The 23252-nt window shown below is 39.3% G+C and overlaps 1 protein-coding gene across 1 annotated transcript in view; it reads left to right on the top strand.

The window, feature by feature from the left end:
- Nucleotides 1–23252, top strand: part of LOC109916048 (protein LYRIC-like) — an 89121-nt gene that overhangs the window by 32538 nt on the left and 33331 nt on the right. Inside the window, exons 2-6 of the mRNA XM_048596798.1 lie at nucleotides 144–242; nucleotides 4101–4185; nucleotides 8273–8443; nucleotides 19123–19368; nucleotides 21986–22060. Coding sequence (XP_048452755.1) covers nucleotides 144–242; nucleotides 4101–4185; nucleotides 8273–8443; nucleotides 19123–19368; nucleotides 21986–22060 — 676 coding nt within the window. The remainder of the gene's footprint in view (nucleotides 1–143; nucleotides 243–4100; nucleotides 4186–8272; nucleotides 8444–19122; nucleotides 19369–21985; nucleotides 22061–23252) is intronic.

Consider the following 23252-nt stretch of genomic DNA (forward strand, 5'->3'; position numbering starts at 1 on the left):
CCACTGTGAGATTCTGCTTTTAATAATTAAAATAAGATAATTGATTAGACTATTTCCAAAGGCAAACTTTTAGTTTGCTGTGTACTTCAACTTTTGTTAGAAAATGAATCAATCTGCTAATCTACTTCTGCATTTCTTTCAAGGTGCCACTGAACGGACATCCTCCCCTTTCAAATGACATACAACTAATTGTTGCAGAAGAAACAAAAGAGTCACAAGCTACAGAGAAGAAAGGTCTTAAGGTACGTTGAAGACATCACCATTCAATTTATCTTTTGGGTTGTGCTTTTCCACTATTCATTGAGTATGCCGTAGGACATTGTACCCGAGTAAGAGCAGAAGGTGCCAGTTCCTATGTTATGAGAAAGGTTTCAGTAGAATGAAAAAGAAAGAGAATATGTAATTGTAAGTCAGTGACAAAAGAGTTATAAATTTTAAAGTATCAATTGAGATGTAATAAATTTCTTTATGCAGTGTGCTGTTATTGCATAGAATACTTTGCTATACAGTATAATTGAGGCAGCAACCACTACTGAATTGTCATTGAGGAGAGATTAAGTCCACTAGGCTTACATTCCTTACAGTTTTGAAGAATGAGAGATGATTTCATTGATATATAAAATCCTTAAGGGTTTCACAGGAGGGATGCTAGGAAGTTGTTTACCCCTGCTGGGGAGTGTAGATATTCGGAGTTTACATTCTAATTTCGAGGGTTGGCTGGTTAGAATTGAGGTGAGGAGAAATTTCTCACTCATTGAATCTTTGGCATTCCCCACCTTCAGAGAGCTATACATGCTTAGTTGTTGTGTTTATTCAAGACAGAGATCACGTAATTTTAGGATGCTAAGGAAATTAAGGAGTTTGAGGATAATATGGGAATATAGAGTTGAAGTAGAAGATCACCTACAATCTCACTGAATAGTGGAGCAAACCCCAGAGGTCGAATGGCCCTGCTCTTGCTCCTGTTTCTTATGTATCTTTTAAGGGAAGAATAGATAGGCATTTGAGGTAGATTCATACCTAGGAGCATGCAGAAAGAGCAGGTTCACTGCTTTGGATTTAGTTTTAGATTGCTGTGTCAACGACAAAATGATGGTGTAAAGGCACAATGAGACTGTGTTTCTTTTTCCCTTTTTTATCTGAAGAAACTTTGATTAAAATCACATGATGTTTCCTTTCTTCTCATATAAGATTGGCTCTGCCAGCATCAAAATGTGTTCAAGTAACACATCACCTGTTTGGGTGAACATACATTATGTGAGTTTGCAAAGCATTAGCAGAACAGCTGCAAGAATGTTTTGCAATTCTTTAGGTTGTCAGGGAAACTGTTCAGATTTTTTAGGGTGTTTGTGTTTCACGCTGTATCTCAGAATTGCATATTGCAGTGACGTAGTAAATAATTTGTGGAGTTGATGATTTAAACTTAACAATTCAGTTGATTACATCCAGATCAGTTAGCACCTGGCCTAATAAGGCAGACAAGATTAAAAAACATACCGAACTCAATGAGACTATCTGTGCCGCAGTAACTGTCCATAAGATAATAGGCCTTACCTGTACATCTGTCTCAGATTTGCTTCCAGTACAATCATCCTTTTATTGAGCCTTGGTGATTTGAAGCAGGTTTATTGTGCTCAAAATGTTCTCTGTGGCTTTATTTGTAAACCACTCCTTCAGTTAAGGCACCTCCTACACAAACTCCACAAAAGTATCAATATTAGCACTTATTTTCTTACTATTAAAGTTGTTTCTTATAAATCAGGTAAATATTCGACAACACCTTTCGATAACCTGAGTGTATACTTTTGCTGATAGCTTCCAGTGCTAGTCGAGGCTAAACTTTTCAGATAGATATATACTGGGACATTACACCAGCTTCACTAAAATTCTATTACATTTGCTTTGGCAAGTGTACTCGTGGCAAGTTAGTTATGAAACAAATTGTTGCCTGAGAAAGAGGAATGTCAACAAGCGCAGGGAACAGTCAAAGGAGTAGGATCAGAAGACAGAGCTCATGTCGGGAAAAGCTCCTGAACGGACCAAATGATCCGTTTCTTGTGCTCAAACTTTCAGAAGTACAATGAAAAAATATGTATGTCTTGACAATAGACTAGACAAGGAGAGAATGAGCTGATTTTAGTTTTATTTAATTGACATTCTGAATGTGGGACTGGTGGGGGATGAGGGGGCAGGTCAGTAACCTTGATGGTGGGAGTCAGCTATTGGAGAATCTATAAAACCTCCCAGAATTTAAAATTTTATTTGGTTTGGAAAATATAGTCAATGCATTGTCAATTTTCGTAGTTCTTCTGTCTTTTTATTGTTTGCTTTCCTCTTGAAGAGCATTTTTTAAAAATTCTGATCTGCAAACCCACAATCATGTGGAACGACCAGGTTGAAAACATGCAATAAGCATTAGATTGATTTTTGATTTTTGAGTAGTTGTTGCTGACTAGCTCTTTCACTGCTGGCCCTTTTAAGCTGTCAGATAACATAGCCACCTGTTCAATCACAAGTGTAGGATTTCAGAACATTGAATAAATTTGCTTGACAAGTTTGTTTTTATCAGTCAGTGAACTGAACAACGTTTACTGTGCTTGTCTCAAGGTCAAGGGGAATATTCAGATCCAGACTGTCTGAGTCAGTGGTACATCAAGCCCATTCTTCTGACAGGCGATACGTAATCTGTTCCTTCATACCAATACATTTTTTCTGAGGAATGGTTCTGCAAATATCTTGAGGCTGTCTAGCAAGACTGCAGAATGTCTACTCAATCTGACATATATTTTTGACCAGATGCAAACCATCTCTCAGCTATTGCATGGCAAACACTAATCTCCATCCATTCTTAACTCCTAAAGCAGCAGGTAGTCTTGCAGCTGTTGTTTGAATGAGTTATTCAACATGTTAGCTGCTTCAGCTGAGAATCTATTCCACTTCTTTGCCAAGCTTTCAATTGCTGTATTTAAGTTCAATATTTTAATCATTTTAAATACGTATTATTAGAAATGCAGCAGAGTCAAAAGTGGGTGTAAATTGAAGGGTGGAATGTTACAGTTACAGATATTTCATTGTGAAAACTTGCAGAGTAACTCCAGGAAGACAGCCATGATCATTTACAGCATCTGCATTTTGAAAGCTTGACAATGGGAAATTAGCATTAATCTACTTTTAACTTTGATATTTGGGGGTCTGTACTTAAGCCAAACTCCACACACAAAGAGTGCAGAGACAATCTCCTAGAAATATGTCACAGTAATTTGCAGCCCATCTGCCCTCATTAGTATTTGATTTTCATATGAAAATAACAAGAAGATGTATGACGCAAGTTTAATTAAGCAGCCATTTTGTTTAAATGTGTGCATTGCACATGTTTGTATTTGAAAATTCTAGCTGGAATTTTATTTGAGGTCTTGTTGTCCGATACCAAAAATGGCTCCAGAGCTTGTGCGGGTGGATGATGAGATTCTGTGGGGATTTTATGACATGACTGATTTAAGAGGCTGTCTCCAGGCCCACTGCCCAGCCTGCCTCTCAAAATCGCTGGCTCTATCAGAGGATTAGTAACTCAGCAGACCTGGTGGTGGCATTGATAGAGGTGATTACAGCTGAGGTTGCAAAGAGAAGACAATGTTGTCTCCATTTTGAGGTATCCTCAATGGGGCAAGTTAGTGGTTTTTTTATGTGCTGCAACCTGGCAGGCAGTCCCCACTTCCTGATTGATGGGCTGAATCTCCAGTAGAGTGTTGCTATGGGGTCCATACATGAGCACCAGAGTGACCATACCAGAATTACCTCTCCCTGGAGTCTGTTAGAATGCCATCTCAATATGTTTGACAGTCTCTCCACACAAATAGGAGGGTTCATCTCAGTACTGAAGAAATACTGGCATAGACAGGAAGTGGCTCTTAATCAGCTGATTAATTGTTGGCCACTGCCCAGCCATGTAGGCTTTTCCTCCCAGAGCCCAAGCTGTGGTTTTGCCAGTGTTCCTCCCTCCCAGCCTGTCTCCAAAGGGCTGATGAAACCTTTCTTTCTCTTTCTGTCTCTCTCTCTCTCTCTCTCTCTCTGCTGAAAACAGTGTTTCTATTCTTTGACAGGTCAAGAAGAAAAGACAGCGCTTAGATGAGAAATCAACAGAGCAAAGTATTTCAGGAAACAAAGAAAAAAATGAGGAAGATGCTGGTGAGTTTGAATACCACAAGTAAGAGTGATCTTGAAATTGTAAAGTTCCAGTTAAAGGAGGAACATCTTTGGTGGCATGGATTAGTTTCTTTTTCCTTTGCTTTTTGAGGCGATCGATGCAAGAAGTGTTTTGTGCTAAGTTGTGAACAAAGTACTCATAAGGAAGAGACCAGAGAGCACTGTTTAAGTTTGAGGGAGATGTCTTGACAATTTCCAAGGCGCACGATGCCCAACACAAGCTGTGTAGAGATTATTTAAAATTAGCTAAGACTCTTAAATAAGAAAGCAAAATAAGCAGATTATGGGATTAGCCTCTGTTATCAGAGACCTGGAAGAACCTCATGGTAAAAACCACAGACTTATGAGTATTTGCAGCATCTTTGATCACTTTACCTGTCACAGTCATTGGAAATCATTCTAAGAATGAGTTTGATCATGGAAAGAAACTGGAAAGAGGCCTGCTCCAAGTTTTTGTAGGCTCTAGTGCAGGAGATGGAGAGGATGGAAGAGGTATTCCATCCACCTGAGACTAGGAGACTCATCAATCAGACGCTTCAAAGGCAGGAAGAGGTGAGAACCATGGTGGCCAGAGGTCAGAGTTCTGATGTCTTGTAGTGAATGAAATACATCATTTTTGGACTACATGTGACTCCAGAAGCATAGCAATGTGTTTGACTCTTAACTGTCCTCCAAATTAGCCCTGGCAAGCTACTTAGTTGAAGAGCCATTTCAGGGTGGGCAATAAATGCTGGCCCAGCCAGTGATGCCCGCATCCCATGAATGACTAAAAAAAGTCATCCAGAATACTTAGACTCATTGGAACTCCTCACTCTGACAGCCAATGGCAACCAGCAGCAGCCCAAAATTGCCAGGGTACAGGCAAGGCTACATATCCTCACTGCAGTGGAGGAGATCATGCAGGCCATTGCAGTGTCCAGGACTAGGTCATGGGCTGACTGAGTCCATGGCTAAAAGAATGGAAGGTGATGATATGCTAATGTCTCATCTTCCTTCAAACATTCAACTTTCTACTGATCCCACAAGGTATTCTTTGCACCCAATCTAATCATGCACCTCTCTGTTTTCCCACCTTCCCTTCTCGCTGTGAGGTTGTGCCTTTCTCTTTTCAGGCACCCAGGAACTGCCATGTGCATAGTGTTGAAGAAGCAAGGTGTGGGAGAGAAAGAAAGCAATAATAATGAAGAATCATAGAATCCTTGTGGTGCAGAAAGGGGCCATTTAGCCCATCATGTCTGCACCGAACCTTTGAAGAGCATCCCACCCAGCCCCACATTCCAGACCCATCCCTGTAACCCCAAATGGGGTTTTCGCCATGGCTAACTCTCCTAACCTACACATCTCTGGCCATTGTGGACCAATATTTAGCATGGCCAATCTACCTAATCTGCACATCTTTGAACTGAGAGTACCTGGAAGAAATCTATGCAGACAGTCGCCTGAGGCTGGAATCAAACCTGGGTTCCTGCTGCTATGAGGCCGTGGGGTCCCTACACGGTCCCGAGAATGACCATACCGTGCAGTGAATATCACTTTCACATTTGCAGCTGTCACACCAGACATTACATGTACCTTAGCCTACCTTAGTGTAGTGGAATCTGCACATCATGGCATACATGACACAAGCAAGCTATATCCATGGCAGAGGGAAAGGGCAGCACAGGTGCCAGTTCACTGGAGTGCACAGTTGCATACCATATCTGCTGTAAAGAGTTTAGATGAGAATGTTGGAGGAATAGCATTCAAAAACATACTGAGGGGTTTGCACACAGAAATGTTGTGCACTGGCAAGTCTGCCAGTAAACTTGATGGCGCACTCAAATAATGTGGATGAGTTTGGTGCTAGGCTTTGCCTGAGTTTAGAAGCCATTTTTTCTAGCTTCGTAATTGTGGGCCACATCGTTTTCACACTTAGACACAACTGTAATGCAGGCTGATGCTTCAATTTCCATTGCAATCATTGTGAGATTTTGTCTGTTACCATTGAGCTTTATAATAGAAACATGCACAATGCTGTATAATTGGTTGCATTAATTGAATCCAAGCGATCGAGGAAACTGTTTCAAGGTACTTAAAGGTGCTGGATGGAATTTTACTGAGACAGCCAGGGTTCATATTAAGAAAAGAGATTATGTTGTTGGAGGCAGTTCAGAGAAGGTTCACTACAATGGTCTTTGGTATAGAGGGATTGTCTTAAGAGCAAAAGTTAAGTTGTGACTGTACTCTGGAATTTAGAAGAATGAGAAGTGATCTCATTGAAATGTATAGGATTTGTAAGGGCACATTCTGAGAAGACATTTCCCCTCATGACAGTCTCGAAACAGAGGCATATTCTCAGAATAAAGGGGCACTAATTTAAGACTGAGATGAAGAGGAATTTCTTCTCTGAGATGTGAGGCTTTACACCTCCTTACCAGAGACAGCTTTAGGCGGAGACCTTGTGTATATTTAAGGCTGAGTTAGATAGATTCTTGATCAGTAGAGGAACCAAGGGCTGTGGGGAAGGGGCAGGAAAGTGGACGTGAGGATAGTTGGATCAGCCATGGTGCTATTGAATGGTGGAGCAGGCTCAAGGGGCAAAACAACCTACTCCTGTTCTTATTTTGTATGTTATTATGTTCCTGCCACCGAGGTTGCAAGTGGGAGTGACTTCACTTTATTGAGCATTGAAACCAGTGACCACATTCTGCTGGACTTGCCTACCCCAGAGACCACTTATTGCTGAAGCTACACCTTCCGGTTGAGGGCTAATTGATGACCATGTGCCCTCAAGGCAGATAAGTGAAATTTAGGAGTTTGGGCTGAGTTGGGATTGGGAATTGAGTGTCACCAAGGGTATGCTACATCATTCTCACATGTAGCCATTACTGCCAGGATAGGGGAATCCTCCATGGCAAAAGAATGTTGCAAAAGGTGGGCACCCTATGGTTCTAGTTTTGAGTTCATTGAGGTTTAACTGGGGTCTCCCTAGATAATGGAAAATTTCAGCAACCACTAGTCAATAGCAAGCAGAGGTGAAAATAGGACCTTAGTACGTCATTTATATAGCTAAGTTGGGAAACAGTTAGGTGGACTGTCTGCCACCTTTCATGCCACTGGTGAAATGGAAGGACAACAGTCGTGCCTTTCTGCGCCTTCCCTAGCTATTGTACTACGTTCCGATCTCCTATCCTGTTGCAAAAGGGCTGGTAAAAATCAGTTGTTTTAAAATCAAATGATTGGTTTGACCCTAAACTTTGAAGATTCCAAACTCAATGTAACTTTCACAGTGGTAAAAAGTTAAAGAAAAGAACCAATGTTTGTAAAAAAAAAGTATTAAATCAGTAGTCTTCTAGTGCTGAGATTAATATTCCTTTTGACGTCCAAGTATATATAAATTCAATTGAAATTTATTTACTATATATTGCTGTTATTTGCTATTTACCTTTTTTTTGATAATTTCTGCAGTATTGTTTTTTGTAGAAGGGAGAAAAATCCTCTGAAGGCATAAAATAATTTCATTGTCTAAAGTAATTTGCATTTTTTCAAGTAGACACTGTTGAAAACCAAATTATCATTGTTAGTCAATATGGTCTGAACATTACAAATAAATAGGTCTGACCACAATGATAACGTAAAATGTAGAAACTGAGAAAGCTAAAATAAAGAGAATAGAAAAGCCAACAAAAACAAAAGGCAGTAAATACATACTGTAACAGTGACCAAACTTCCAGTTGATTTGGATTTTATGTCTTTTTTAATCACTGGTAGTGATTGCAACAACAGCTTAAATTGAGTATGTTCACTTCGATGGTGTGATCTACTGTTAGCAAGAGTTGTTGAAAATAGTGTCAACTGTTGAGCAGAATTATTACCAGAGGTAACTGTACTTGGATCAGATTCCTATTCACCTGTTATGGCGATCTTACAGGCAACAAATCTGTCATATTCAAATGGTGTTTATGTCTGTAATGCAAGGTTTTTTTGCCTACATGACAAGATTCGTTCCACGTCAATATTCACTATGTGAATTATTGAGCTGTTCAACATTGTAGAGTGTTGTATGAGTTAAATTTTTATTATATTCTAGGTGACTGGGTTATGAAAATCAGTAATCGAGAGAAACGTCAGTTGAGAAAAGAGCGCCAAAAGAAAAAATGTGACACAAGTTTCTTGGATCCTAATTTTCCTCTTTATTCTGATGGAAGCAAGGCTGCTTCAAGATCAGCTAAGGACAGTCGGGGCTCAGATGATCAAGAAGGTATCACAAAATGTTGCCACTGGTCTTTTGTTGGCTATTTAGGTTAAATTTTAAAAATGTACGATAAACAACTGGAGCGTTTCTTCAAAGATGCTGTGAGATTTCTCTTGCAGTTACTATCCAGTTATGGCCTGTAAATTGCTCATTTAAATATTTTTGGCTGCTAAGCCCGGGAGCTGGTGCTGGTTTACATTTCAACCCAATTCACATTCACAAAAGCATTGTTAATTGTGGTTGTGCAGGAGCTTAATGTCCTGAGAATATTCCCATAAATTTTCTTCGAACCATTTCAACTCATATTTCTATTTTTAAATCTGCAAATTTGACTAATATAAGACCAGTAATCTTTTCAAATGTGTTAGGTATTTAGTTGAGAACAAATTATTTATGGCAAGGTTGATTTTGTAAGGCTGATGATTGTTAATCTAATTATTGAGTACGTTTGGTGTTTTCCTACTCATCCTTCAGCAGAATATTGGTTATGCTGTATCACCGGGTCTTCAGCGGATCTTTTGCTGAATTTACAGTGAGTAATGAGGAAAACTGTACAGAAATTCAGTCCTTTAATAGTATTTAACCTGGTCCTGTAACCTTTCCTTTGATCGTTACTTTTACTTCTTCTGCAGCTCCTAAATCCATCGCAATGCTGCAAATTGAGCTCACTCCCTTCCGCGCACACCTTTTAATAAGATAGAAATTTGCGAGGTGCATATTGAGAAGCTTCATTTCACTCCAGCTAAATAGTGGAAAGATGAAACGGATTGTCTTCACTCCCCACCTCAAACTTGGTATCTTTTTAAGATCTTGTGAATACTCCATCATTAAGTATTTTTAAGGCTGAAATAGATACAGTTTTGATCTCTCAGGAAATTAAATATTATGGGGAGTGCATGGGAAAGTAGAGTTGAGGCAGAAAGTCAGCGATGGACATATTGAATGGCAGAGTAAGTCAAGGGGCTATATGGTCTAGTTTTCTGATTCACTATCGGGATGTGGGCATCGTTGACTGGCCCAGTATTTATTGCCCATCTACAGTTGCCCTTGAGAAGGTGGTGGTGAGCTGCCTTCTTGAACTGCAGCAGTTCGTTTGGTGTAGGTACTTCCACAATGCTGTGAAGGAGGGAGTTCCAGGATTTTGACCCAGATACTGATGGAATGAAAATATATTTCCAAGTCAGGATGGTGTGGCTGGAGAGTTAGGCTGCTAGTACTGGTACCATTGCCAATAATGCTTCATCTCTCCTAAAATCACAATGTCAGGCTGAATGTATTTGATAACAATCCGAGCTTCCAATCCCCACGTACTCATTATCACAAGCTGTCAACTTCAGCTTCTAACATTATGACCTTCACCCTGAGATCAATCGTGCTTGCTCACGTTGACTTTGAATCCCATTGATGTGAGTCCTCCATCACTTTAAGTATTAAATTTATATATATATGTTTTAAAATTCCTTCATTGTTTTTCCCTCACTATGTCTGCAACTTCCTCCAGCACAAATCCCCCGTCAATCAACGAATTCTATTCCCCTCAATCAGCGCAATTATGCAATCCCTTTCCTTCAACCATCTGTGTGGCCATTCACCTTTCCCAAGCGCACATTCTCCACCTCTGAATGCCTTTTTAAGGCCCTTCCTAAAACACTCCTCATTGTCCATTTCTTTTAACTCTTAACTTTTATCTTCTTTGATGGGAAGTGGGTGTTCCTGACAAAGCCAGCATTTGTTTCCCATCTGTAATTGCCTACCATCTGAGTGGTTTATTAGTCTATTGCAGAGCAAGGTTAAGGATCAACCACAATGCTTGGTAAGGAGCAGACTGAGTACAGAAGGCAGATTTCTTTCCCTAAAGGGCATTGGTGAACCAAATATGATTTTGCAGTAGTTTCATGAATTAGCTTTCAGTTCCAGATTTTCCATAGAATCCCTACAATGTGGAAACAGGCCGTTCAGCCCAACAAGTCCACACCGACTCTCCAAAGAGCATCCCACCCAGACTCACATCTCTACCCTATGCTGGTAACTCTGTATATCACATGGCTAATCCACCTAACCTACACATCTTTGGACTGTGGGAGGAAACCAGCGCACCTGGAGAAAACCCACACTGACACGGGGAGAACGTGCAAACTCCACACAGATAGTCACTCAAGGCTAGAATTAAACCTGGGTCTCTGGCACTGTAAGGCAGCAATGCTAACCACTGAGCCACCGTTCCACCCTTAATTTAAATTTCAAGTTTCTGGGACCCAGGCGCATTACTCTTGTCTTCTGGATTACTAGCCCAGTGATATTACCACTACGTCAGCCTCTCCCTCCGACTCCGTGGAGTACTCTAGGATACTCTTCTGCAGTAAAGTTATTATATAAATACAAATTTGGCAAATACAGGACACGGATTTCACAATAAAATACATTTCTGATGGCAAAACGGGAGTATTGGGAGAACCAGAGTTCAGCCTTGGAGTTTTGGTAACATCTATTTGCCTGAAATAACCTTGTAGGCCACAGATGCTATAACTAGTACAGCACCAATCAGAAGTAAGATGTAACATTCTTTTCTCATAACTAATTATATTTTTCCTGTTACTAAAATATAACTTCTCAGCAAAAAACAAATTGGACTGAACTAAATGCCTTTTGAATGAAAACCAGTAGTTAGAAAGTAATGGTTAGGAATTCGATTGCGAGGGCCTGCATAAAATTTAATGTGAGAATCAGTTAAGCCACTAAATCGGTAGAAATAAAGAAAATATATAGGTTTGAAATTAAAAACTAAGGCTTGCCTAAGAAATACGTTGTTCTGGATATTTTGCAGAATTATTCAGCTATTTTAGAGCTGATGTATTAGACTATACTTGAAATCTTAAAACTGTGACTGAGTGGACTGATGATACTGTAATAGATAGCTACAGTTGTCATGTCTTGTATTCTGATCTGGATTGAAACTGATTGCTTGGAATATAATCCTCTACCCTAATACATGCAGTGTTTGCACAGTTCTACAAACAGTTACATTTAGAGGTCAACAATAGTGTGGAGCTGGATGTTAGCATGTTTTTGTCAAGTTCTAGAATAGTATAAAATAGCCATAAAAGAATACATTAATAGATAGCACAAAGTCATCTTTAAGACAGGGCAAAACCTTTAAAATATCGAATTGATAGTAGGAATCTGAATCAAAGGGAATAAGGGAGGCCCAGCGTTCAGTCAGTACCTGAAAGAGAAAGACAAGCCAGCCTTCAGTTGAGATTCTTCTTCATCTACAATTAATACTTACCATTTCAACCCTTGCAATACGGAATTCTACCCAAAACATTAGTCTGCCTTCTTCTTTCATGTGCTGTTCACCTGCAGAATTTTCTATTATGTTTCTCTATTGTAAGCAGTCACAGATAATGCCCTTAAACACCACTGACAGGGTGAATACTTCTGGGAACAAGATTGGTCTGTCCTCACTGATAAGTTTTGGAATAAAACTTGTCCCTACTAGAATTTTCTCTGAGTGGCCCCAGAGTTATATCAACTTTTTGCAGATTCTACATAACCCAGTTTATTAAACTGATAAAACTAAACCAAAACAAGTTTCAAATCTCATCGTTGGCTTGTGATCCACCTTAATGAATGGAATTGCGAATGCGGTCACTGGTAACCAATTACATTTTGGCTGCATTACGTCAATGGAACATGCCTATCATCATAAAGGCTTTTTATCAAGATGTGTGATTGAAAGTCTTCACAGAAGAACCCTTCACCACAGATAAGCTTTAAAATAAATCAGATGATTTTGGCAGTGCCAATTCCTGGGCTGAAATATAAACAGAAAATACTGGAGAAATTCAGCAGGTCTGGTAGCATCTGTAGAGAGAGAAACAGATGTAGCATTTGAAGTCTGATAAGACTTTTCTGAACAGTGCTGCCAAACCTGCTAAGTTTCTTCAGCAATTTCTGTTTTTGTTTCAGATTTCCAACATCTGCAGCACTTCGATTTTACTGTGCTGAAAAATACATATAGGTCCTCATCATGACATTGAGGCTGTATTTTGGCTGAGGAAGTGGGATTCTGGAGACAGGTTCATTTTTGTGACGTGATCCTGTCCTCAACAGAAAGCAGGCAAAGCTTCTGATTCTGGTGCGGGCGAGGGTTTAATTGTTGGGGTTTGGGAATGGAGCCTGTTTAATGGCATAGTGAAGCAGGAGTTGAGGCAGAATTCCAGGGAATCAGAGAATGTGTTGTAACTTCATGCTTCATTTTATCAGCAGTTTTGGAGATAATTGTCATATGAAACACAATGTAAATTATGGATTTATGGTGGCATTATGCTCTGTCTACAGTATCTTTATTTGTGGTTATATTTATTTTAATTTAAAATACTTTCTGCGTTGTAAATAGTATTATTTATTTGTGACACAAAGCACTGGCCAGTGCTGAGTCATGTTGTATTTATATGCCATGGTATTACTGAAGTCCTGTCACCAGCAGTTGAACAGTATCATTGCACAGGCTCATCCTTGCATTGGTAAGCCATGCAAACTATGATAAACTCTTCAGTAAAAAAAAAAATGTTTTCTTCCACTTGAGGTCCCTCCCCTATAATGCAGCATTCACTATCTGATGGTATGAACAGAACATCCTTGAAACCTCCACTAATATTGCTGGATGTGAATTTTTTGCCTTTTGTGCCTGTTCTTAACCTTGCACAGTTGAACATGTATTCAGCAGCAGGAGGGTCTGGATGTCTACCCCCAACCAACCCAGTCAAAGATACCTGTAGGTTAGTTATTGATTAATTTTTGTTTTGTCCTTTGCTTTGTGTAATGTTGCTTTCTATAGTTGTTTTAAGTTGCGAAAAGCTGTAGTGCGCATAGTGAAGGAAGTTGACCTCTTCACTTCTGTGTAAACCAATTGCTCCCAAATATCTTCCACAAATGGCAGTGAATGCTGAATCAGTTGTTAATTTTAAATCTGAGATTGATAAATATTTTGTTAAGGGAAGATATTAAGAGATATTGGCCAAAGGCAAGTAGATGGAGTTAGGCCACAGATCAGCCATGATCTCATTGCATGGTTGGAACAGGCTTGACGGATTGAATGGCCTGCTGTTGTATATTCCTATGTACAGGTAGGCATGCTGTTAATTTTAAAACTGAGCTGGACTTCTGTTAGATAGAGATATTAGGGGATATGGGACATAAGTGAGTTGTAAGAAGGTTATGTGAAGTTAGATCAATCATGGTCTCATGTTCCATGCCCACCTGCCAATTCTTGGTACATAACCTTGCCAGTTTTGATAGTATGAGTGCATTTCCAAATATGTTAGAGTTTCTGTCTCTGCAGGTCTGAATGGTTGTGAGTTTCAGACTCCCGCCAGTTCCTCAGTGAAAAAGAATTCTCATCAACTTCTCACTAATCCATATACCAATTGCTTTAAATGTATATCCCATCGCACTGATCTCTCTTGTAAAGGAAGTAGATGCTTTCTATCCAGTCTATTGAATTATAGCTTTATATACCTCAATTACATCTTTGCTAAGCCTCATCTGTTCCTCAGTAAACCATCCAAGCCTATCAAATCTTCCCTCGTTGCTAAAGTTCTCCATTCCTAGTAACATCTTTACAAGCTTCTTTTTGTACCTTCTCTGGTGTAATCACATTTTTCCTGTCATACAATGAGCAGAACTGTATGTAGTACTCTAGCTGCAGCCTAACTAGCATCTTCTACACCAGTGCTGCTAGATTTGCTGAGTTTGTCCAGCATTTCCTGTTTTTATTTTAAATCTCAGATCAACATTCCAGCAATAACACTGAAGATGTGTGTTCCAGAGCCTGCTGCTCCCATAATCACGCTGTTCCAGTACAACTGTAACACTGGCATTTACCCGACAATGTGGAAATGGCCAAGATTTGTCCTGTACGCTCAATGCATGACAAATCCTATTTAGCCAATTATCTCTCCATCAGTCTACTCTGTGTCATCAATAAAGTGATGGAAGGTGGCATCAATGATGTGATCAAGCACTATTATCAAATAGCAAGTCAGACGCTAGGAATACTGCAGTGAGTAACTCACCACTTGATTTCCCAAAACCTGTTCACCATCTCCAAGGCACAAGCCAAGAATGCGATGGAAGACTCCGCATGTCCTCTTCCTATTTCAGTTTGTCTTTGAATTCTGTTCATTGATTATCTACTGAAATGCTTTGTAACATGAGCTGTTGTTGCAGCCAGCTCTACCCTACTGAAATAACCACTCCAGGCCAACAGAAGAAATACTGGGTAATTCCAGTGGGGCATGTCACGGCAAAGGTCAAACAACAATCTCAACTTTACTTTCTCCCTTAACTTTAATCCCAAATAAATTTCCTTAAGTACTTTTCTTATCCAAAGAAAACAAATCCAACTTCCTTAAGCTTTGTTAACATTTTAATAGTTTGATTGCCTCTTTTCCTCTCAAGAAGAATTTCATCTGGTTAGGTGAAGAGAACCATACCCAGTATCACTGCTCCTTTTGATATAGAGTCTGTTCATTTCCTTTCAAATTAGATCTAGTTTCCCTTTACTTTGACATTAGCCAATCGTCTGTAAAATGGTAAGATTAAAAATAGAAAATAAAACTACTAAATATGTAAGAGATCTGAAATAAAATTTGAAATACTCAGCAGGTTTGGCAGAATGTCTGAAGAGAGTTAATAAGAGTTAGTGTTCCAGGGCAGTGACCTTTTTGAGTGTTACTGGGTTGCTGTGAGTACTTTTACTACCTCAGTTACTGAATAATGGTAGATGATTCTATAAAGGTACACGCATGCACTGCATTTCTAAATTGTATGATGTATTTATGGCATTTTCTACTATGACCAGTACATATATGGTAAAATTGGGTGTCACTATTAGCCACACCTCATGCTTGTCAGCAATTTCTTTCATAAGATAATGTTGTAAAGGAACTAGAGAATAAACTCCTTCCCTAAAGGCTAACTAGAAAAGAACTAAGAATAGTATAAGAATTAATGCAATGCCGTGTATTTGAAGGGTTAATGTGCAAGTAGAATGCTACTGTTTGACATAACATCTGGAAATTGAGATTAATACAGACTGACTACGTTGTTGAATTGATATATAATATTTTGGATCTTTTTCTCAAGACCTTTAATTCTCCTGGGAGGATGTGCTGGCCAGCTATCATCACTTCACATATCTTTAATTGAAAATGCATTTTTAGATGTTATCATGCTCGAAGGCCTAGTAACTCACTTTAAGTGGAAAGGGAAATGAGGTTTTGTTCCACAGCAAATTTTGACAGCAGTGATGAGTTTGAATGCTGAGCAGAGATAAGAATAGCTGCATGAGAAAATCATGGTTACTGTGTTTACATGATTGATAATAGCAGTCAGAGACATCATCCCCTTTGAACTGATATCTAACTTTGTGTCACAGGAAGTTTTAACAGGTACTTATCTTTTGCTGTCAATTTTTAATATTCAAAATTGTTGCTGCAGGCAGATCCTAACGGGAGGCCTTACGAATGGCAGTATTGACCATAAGTTGTTCTGATTGACCTTGATTCTCTGGATTACGGAGGAATTGAAGATATGGCATAAGATAGCCTATGTGCTTTCATTCTGTCTCTGTTGCTGGATGTCAAGAAAAAGGGGCAGAAGAAATATAATCCATGAAATGCTGTTGTATACCTCAGTTAACAGGAAGTGTGGTTACATATTAGAACTAAAATAAATACAACTAAGTATTGACTGCTGTTATTATGTAAAATCAATCATGCAATTACATGCAGGTTTCCGTTCACATAAATACAAAATCAGGAGAAAGCCATTCAATAGCTTGAGCCTTTTCTGCCATTTCAATCTACTGAGGAACTCCAAAAAAATTGATAAATGGGTGAAACGGACAGATAGTTATATTGATCTTGTAACTCTTCACAGATACTGACAAACCTGCTGAGCATTTCCAGTTTTATTTCTGGCCTCTTAACATCTGTAATATTTTGTTTTCTTAATTTTCATTCAACAATATTACAAACATTTGGCAGGTTTCAAAGCAAAAGCAGATGATGCTTGATACAGGAAAGTGTGACGTGATGCACTTTGATAGGAAGAGCATTTTAAATAGGGGTAAAATTCTAAAGGAGATGTAGGAGCAGAGAATACTGGGTCACAGATAATTGAAGGTGACAGGACAGGTGGAGAGAAGTTAATAATGCATACAGTGTCCTTGGTTTTTATTAACAGGGGCACTGAATACAAGAGCAAGAAGGCAATGTTGAACTTGTATGACACACTCGTTAGACCCCGGCTGGCGTATTGTGTACAGTTGTGGGCGCCACATTATAGGAAAGATGTGAATACATTGGAGACATTGCAGAAGCGATTTACAAGAATGGTTCCAGGAATGAAAAGTGTCAATTATAAGGATAGATTGAAGACGTTGGGAACTGGTCACCTTGGAGTGAAGAAGGCTACAAGGAAATTTCATGGAATTTTCAAACAAACGGCTGGATAGAGTAGGTAGGGAGAAGCTTTTTCCACTCATAAAAGGAACAGCAGCAAAAAAGCATAGATTTAAACTGATGTGCAAACAAGGTAACAGTGATGTGAAAATAAAACTTTTTACGCAGTGAGTAGTTAGGATATGGAATGCACTGTCTGGAAATGTGGTGGAGGCGGTTGAGGCATTCAAGATTGGATAATTGCATTGGATGAGTATTCGGATAAAAATAGCGTGCAAGACGATGAGGGAAAAAAACAGGAAATTGTCATTAGGTAATCCATACCTCCAACCCATTTATCTGCATTTGATCCATGTCCCTTAGACTTTTATTATAGAGAAATGCTATCAATTTCAATCTGGAACATCTCAATGGGTCTTTTGAGGTAAGAATCGTACATTTCCCTGAATTGCGTGAGAAGCATTTAGTGATTGCACTTTGTAATTTTCAACAAAACATTTTGGACCTCCTAATTTAATGCTGTCTGAAAACTTGGATCTGTAACTATCAGTGATTGGTTTAAGGAATAATCATGGCTTGAGACCTACAGGAGTGTTTACATATGTATAAAGCTGAGGCCCAGTATGTATGTTGGGAAACAACACTTCTTACATTCTGAAAATCACCGTACATGCCCTTTATCCCTATTCTCTATATGCTACAACTACTTATCAAACCATGTTACATTCAGTTTTGCATGCTTTTAATATTAACTAAAAATCTTATGTATCAGATGCTTTCCTTATATGCAAATAAACACCACCCTTGTTTCTTTTCATGCGATGTGGGTATTGCGGGCTTGGCTAGGCTAGGCTAATTGTTGCACGTTCCTGGTTGCCCTCAGGAAGGACATTCCCTTGTCCTTGATCTGACATCCTCAAAAACTTCAGCTGGGTTAGTCAACCCCTACCCAAACACCCACACATTCATCAGAACGTTTTTTGGAACCTGGTGAAAATTGTGTAAGTTGGCTTGAAAAATTAAGTACTCATAACTACACTGCCCTGGTTTTTCTGCTTTTGACAGTAAAAATTGACATTTTTTTGTACTCCATAACCTTATATGATAAAACGCATTAATCCAAGATGCTTTTATTTGATGGCCACGAAGCAGAAAATGAGCAGTCATAGAGTCATACAGCACTCAAACACACCCTTTGGTCCAAACAGTCCATGCCAACCATAATCCCAAACTAAACTAGTCCCACTTGCCTGTACTCAGCCCATATCGTTCCAAACATTTCTTATTCATGTATTTATCTAAACGCCTTTTAAACGTTGTAACTGTACCTGCATCCACCACTTACTCTGGAAGTTCATTCCACACACGAACCACTCTGTGTGTTTAAAAAAAAAAGAATTGCCCCTCTTGTCTTTTTTAAATCTTTCTCTTCTCACCTTAAAAATATGCCCCATAGTCTTGAAATCCCCCCACCTTAGGAAAAAGTTACCTGCAATTCACCTTATCTATGCTCCTCATGATTTTATAAACCTGTATAAGGTCATCACTCAACCTCCTATGCTCCAGTGAAAAAAGCCTATCCAGCCTCTCCTTATAACTGAGACCCTCCATTCCTGGCAACCTCCTGGTAAATCTTTCTTTTCTGAACCCTCTCCAGCTTCATAATATCCTTCCTACAACAGGGCAACCAGAACTGGACACAGTATTCCTGAAGAGACCTCATCATGTCTTGTGCAACCTCAACATCACATTCTAACTCCTATATTCAAAAGTGTGAGCAATGAAGGCAAGTGTGCTAAACAACATTGGGCAAATGTGTGTTGTGAGATTTGCACTCGCCATGAAGATAAGGAGCGAAGGCACAAGTCTGTGACAGATTTGCAGTTTTCCAAGACGCTTAGGCATTTTTCTAAGAATACTTGTATTACTGTGCAAAAAGGATTTTCAGGAAATTTTCCTAAAAAGGATTGGTCAAAATAGTGCCCAGAATGATGAAAAATTTGTGGCTCTGTGGTATTTCAGGTTAGTCTAGAATGTTTGAACATTGGCCTAAAGTTGACTGATTCACATTTTGATAGCCACTGCATAAACAGGATATCTTTCATAATTATACATCTGCCCTTTAAACTAGACAATTTGTTTTATAATTAACTGAAATTGTTTCTAAAATATTGCAGATGATAATTAGCCAACTGTTATTTTTTCACTCTTTTCCAGAGACCATTGCATGGAAGGCTTCATCTGATTCTTTAGCTGATACAGTTTCCAGCTGGAATGAGGCCACTGACAAAGCCGTCACGTGGCAATTCACGGGGGGAGGAGATGCAAACTCTGTGGCATGGGGACCCTCAGACAGACCAATGACTACCTCAGGTTGGGGAGTGACAACCAAGGACTTGAGTAGTAGTGGAATTGACTGGGACACTGCAGATTCTGCTGAGCAGGACATCTTCGCTAATATAGGTCAGTATCCTTAGAATTATTTACAAATGCAGTAAAAGCAAAGGAATGAATGAAGCAGTGGGTTAAAACAATAACTCAAACAGATGGGTTAAACTGATGTGAAAAAATTCTCCTTGTACTGAGGATTAGGAGCTCAAATGATGAGTAGTCTCCAAATTGTCCCAAATTTGATTACAGGCAGAAAAAAACTATCCATAATGAAACACAAAATTGTTCATGGAAGTGTTGAGAGCGAAAATCTTTGCCTTCCTCTCTGCCACCCTGTTCACCAACACCTCCAAGTCCCTTTCTGTGAATTGTGTGAATTCCTTCTTAGCCGTGTAGGAATATAGAGGCTCAAATACCATTGTGTAAGAGGTAGTTCCTGGCATGTAGCATCTGAGCATTGTGCAGCCGGACTTTAAATATGGTGCCAGATGTATGAAAAACCACAAAGGTCCAGGCATTGGCATGTGGCTCAGCTTCTCTGACTGCGAGGAGCCTGAGAGTCCAGTTGCATAATAAATGTGGAGAAGAATGGCAAATTGCCAGAGAAGAGTCACATTGCACAGCAGACTGGACACCATGAATCTCCCTCGACAAAACACTTTAGCTACAAATAGAAAAATTTCATTCACTGATGAGAAATTTACCTAACCCACGTTAAGCGTATGTGGGATTGCACCTGCCAGAATTGATAAATCATGGCAGGGAAGAACAAGAGATGCCACAGTTATGATCTGGTACCGTCAGACATTCCTGTAAGTTATTTAATATTAGATTTGATCTTTGGTACTCAGAACTGGAGGGAGCTTTCTACAGTGTGTATATTTTATTACCGTTATACAACACAAAAAGCAAGAGGATGAAAATACAAAGTTTAAACTTACGTCATTTTAAAATAAGAGAAATGCACCTCTTAACATCCCTATGCCTTTGAGGAGATCAATGTCTTTTTGATACTGTAAGCTTGCCTTGTCTCACTTATAAGATTTTTCAACTCTTATGTACTTTATGTCTGCCTTATGTAATGAAGTCACCCATATAATGGGACTTTTGTGCCTGTGTGTCAAGCAGCCTGCTAACCACTTATACATTCCGTGACACTCTCACTCCCAATTCAACATAGGCTGTCCACCATCTACAGTGTACAAGTCTGTAATGTAATGGAATACTGTCCACTTGCCTGGTTGAGTGCGGTTTTGACAACACACAAGAAATTCGACATCATGCAGCCAAAGTACCCCGTCCATTCACTTTTCCATCACTGCACACATTGGTACTTGTCATGCCTCTTTTGACAGCACCTTCCAAACCTGCAACTGCTGCCGCTTAACAAAAGAATGGAAACACCATCCTGATCTTTAATTTATTGCTGCTTCACTGTCACTGAGTCACAAAACTGGAAATCCCTTTCCGCACTACATGGACTGAATTTTGTGCAGAAGCTGGGAATAAAAGTGAAAGAGGAAGAGACGGAAGAGAAACACTAAGGGAAGTTGGTGACTTGCATTGTTAGATTAATAGTTTATAGTAATTATTATCTGTAAGATACGTAATTTTTTTATTTGAGATTACTACAGAAAACCTGAAAGAACATAGACAGATATGGTCAATATTTATAGAATTTGACTTTGCATTTCCACTTAATATATGAGTTTTCAGGATGTAGGTGTCCTACAAGTGAACATGTTGGGTGATTTCATGTGTAATCTTCCATATTAACATTACAATATTAAGAGCTTTGTAAACTAATTATTTGTAAAATAAATAAAAGTCACCATCATCTCAGAGAGGAATACAGAGGTGCACTCTCATGTAACCTGGGGGTCATCGCAACTCAGGTGAGGGGAGAGATTGAGAAGGAGAGTCCTTCATGGTAACGTCAGTCAGTCTGAGAATTAAATCCACGTTATTGGCATCCCTCTGCTTCACAAACCAGTTGTTCAACTAACTGAGCTAACCAACCTCTGATAATTATATTTAGAAGATTGCACGTCAAAAAAAAAACAACTCATCAGGAAGCCTAAAACAAAACATAGAACCACAGATGCTGAAAATCTGAAACAAAAGAGAAATTACTGGAGAAACTCAGCAGGTCAGGCATCATGTGGAGAGAGAAATAGAGTTAACATTTTGAATCTAGTGACCTTCAGAGCTGGATACGAAATGCTAACTCTGTTTTCTCTCCACAAATGCTGCCAGACCTGCTGATTTTCTCCAGCAACTTCTATTTTAATCTGGACACTTGTTTACAAATAAGAATGTGATTGTACATTTAAATTGCTTAGGTCTATGGCACATTGAAATGCAGAATCATTAAATGTTACAGGTTTTCAAGGGCTGTTTTCCCTGATGAGACATTCTTAACAACAAGTGACACTCGTGATGAGAGCTGGTTGGAAAATGGGAATGTGCCACAGCCTTGATTTAATAAGGAGTTATTTCTGCAAGCAGACAATGCTTGATTATTTCTCCCTTACACAGTACCTGCACGAACAGGCATAGACCAGGAAAAAGCCCTTTTATAAGCACTTCTATTCCAATCACAGTGCAATGAAAAATTCCAAACCTGTTCATTTGAGGATCAACTGTTTTGTTGCTTTGTCTTGAATTGATCTTGCTGATTTGTGTTTAGGTACATGGGAAAACAAGACAGGTGTTAGAAGCCCTCCTGTGACCTTTGGAGCATTTACTGATCCTCCCGAAGCAAGTGAGTGACCAAGAACACTCCTGTCAATATGCTATTTTCATTTCATTGCCAGCAGTGAGCTATATTGAACTGCTTTATAAATAGAGATTGCTGAATTGTCATCAGTATATTATAGAACACTAATGCAGTTGAGGAGTTTAGATTATGCCATAAATTGAGAAGATAATGAAATTTTGATAACTTTCATAAATAGCATAACAACAGCTTGCTTATCACGAGTTTCTAGTGCCATGTGATGCTCGACTGCATAGAGGACTTTATTGATGTATCACCACACAGCATATCAGTTGTTTTTAATATAGCAACTCATTGCATTTGAATCTACCACCATGGACATTAAACCCCAACTTCCAAGGACAAAAACAAAGTTGCTGGGAAAGCTCAGCAGGTCTGACAGCATCTGTGAAGGAAAAAACAGCGTTAACATTTTGGGTCTGGTGACCCTTCCTCAATTTCCAAGGCTCCACTTGTGACCTAAAGCCTTGCCGGGGGTAAGCTTGGATTCAAAAATGGACCCCAATTTTGTGTGCTAAATTTTCCAGTATGCAGTTTTGGAAGGAGCAAAGCATCAGTACTGCTAAAGAAAGCAGGTTAAGTAAACAACTTAAGTTGGGTCCCTCATTAAATTTCATGACTCTGGGCCATGCTGTGGCTTGAAGTGTGCAGTCACTCATTTGAAATTGGCTAGAGCTAATTATACTGGGCATGGGCTTTCACACGTAACTGAAAAAACTGTCCAGAAGCTAGTATTCCATCACCAAGTTACCTTTTATTTACACGTGGAGAGTCCTTGACACTGATCCAGCTCCCTCAGAGCCAGCTTTCAGAGTGCACAGGATGACTGACACCTCCTCAGATGCGGAGGGGCAGGGACGTAGTGATTGTAACAAGATCAGCCAAGTGGACCTCATAGAATGAGTTCCCTGATTGGACCAGATTAACAGCCCCAATCAGGAATCCCTGGTAAATCTCTTCTGAACCGTATCCAGCTTAATAATATCCTTCTTATACAGGGTGACCAGAACTAGACACAGTAGTCCAGAAGAGGCCTCACCAACATCCTGTACGACCTTAACATCGCATCCCAACTCCTATACTCAAAGTTCTGAGTAATGAAGGCAAACATGCTAAATGCCTTCTTAACGATCCTATCTAAATGTAATGCAAACTTCAATGAATTATGTACCTGAAC

This window comes from Rhincodon typus, chromosome 5 (genome assembly GCF_021869965.1).
Source record: "Rhincodon typus isolate 14 chromosome 5, sRhiTyp1.1, whole genome shotgun sequence".
Lineage (NCBI taxonomy): Eukaryota > Metazoa > Chordata > Chondrichthyes > Orectolobiformes > Rhincodontidae > Rhincodon > Rhincodon typus.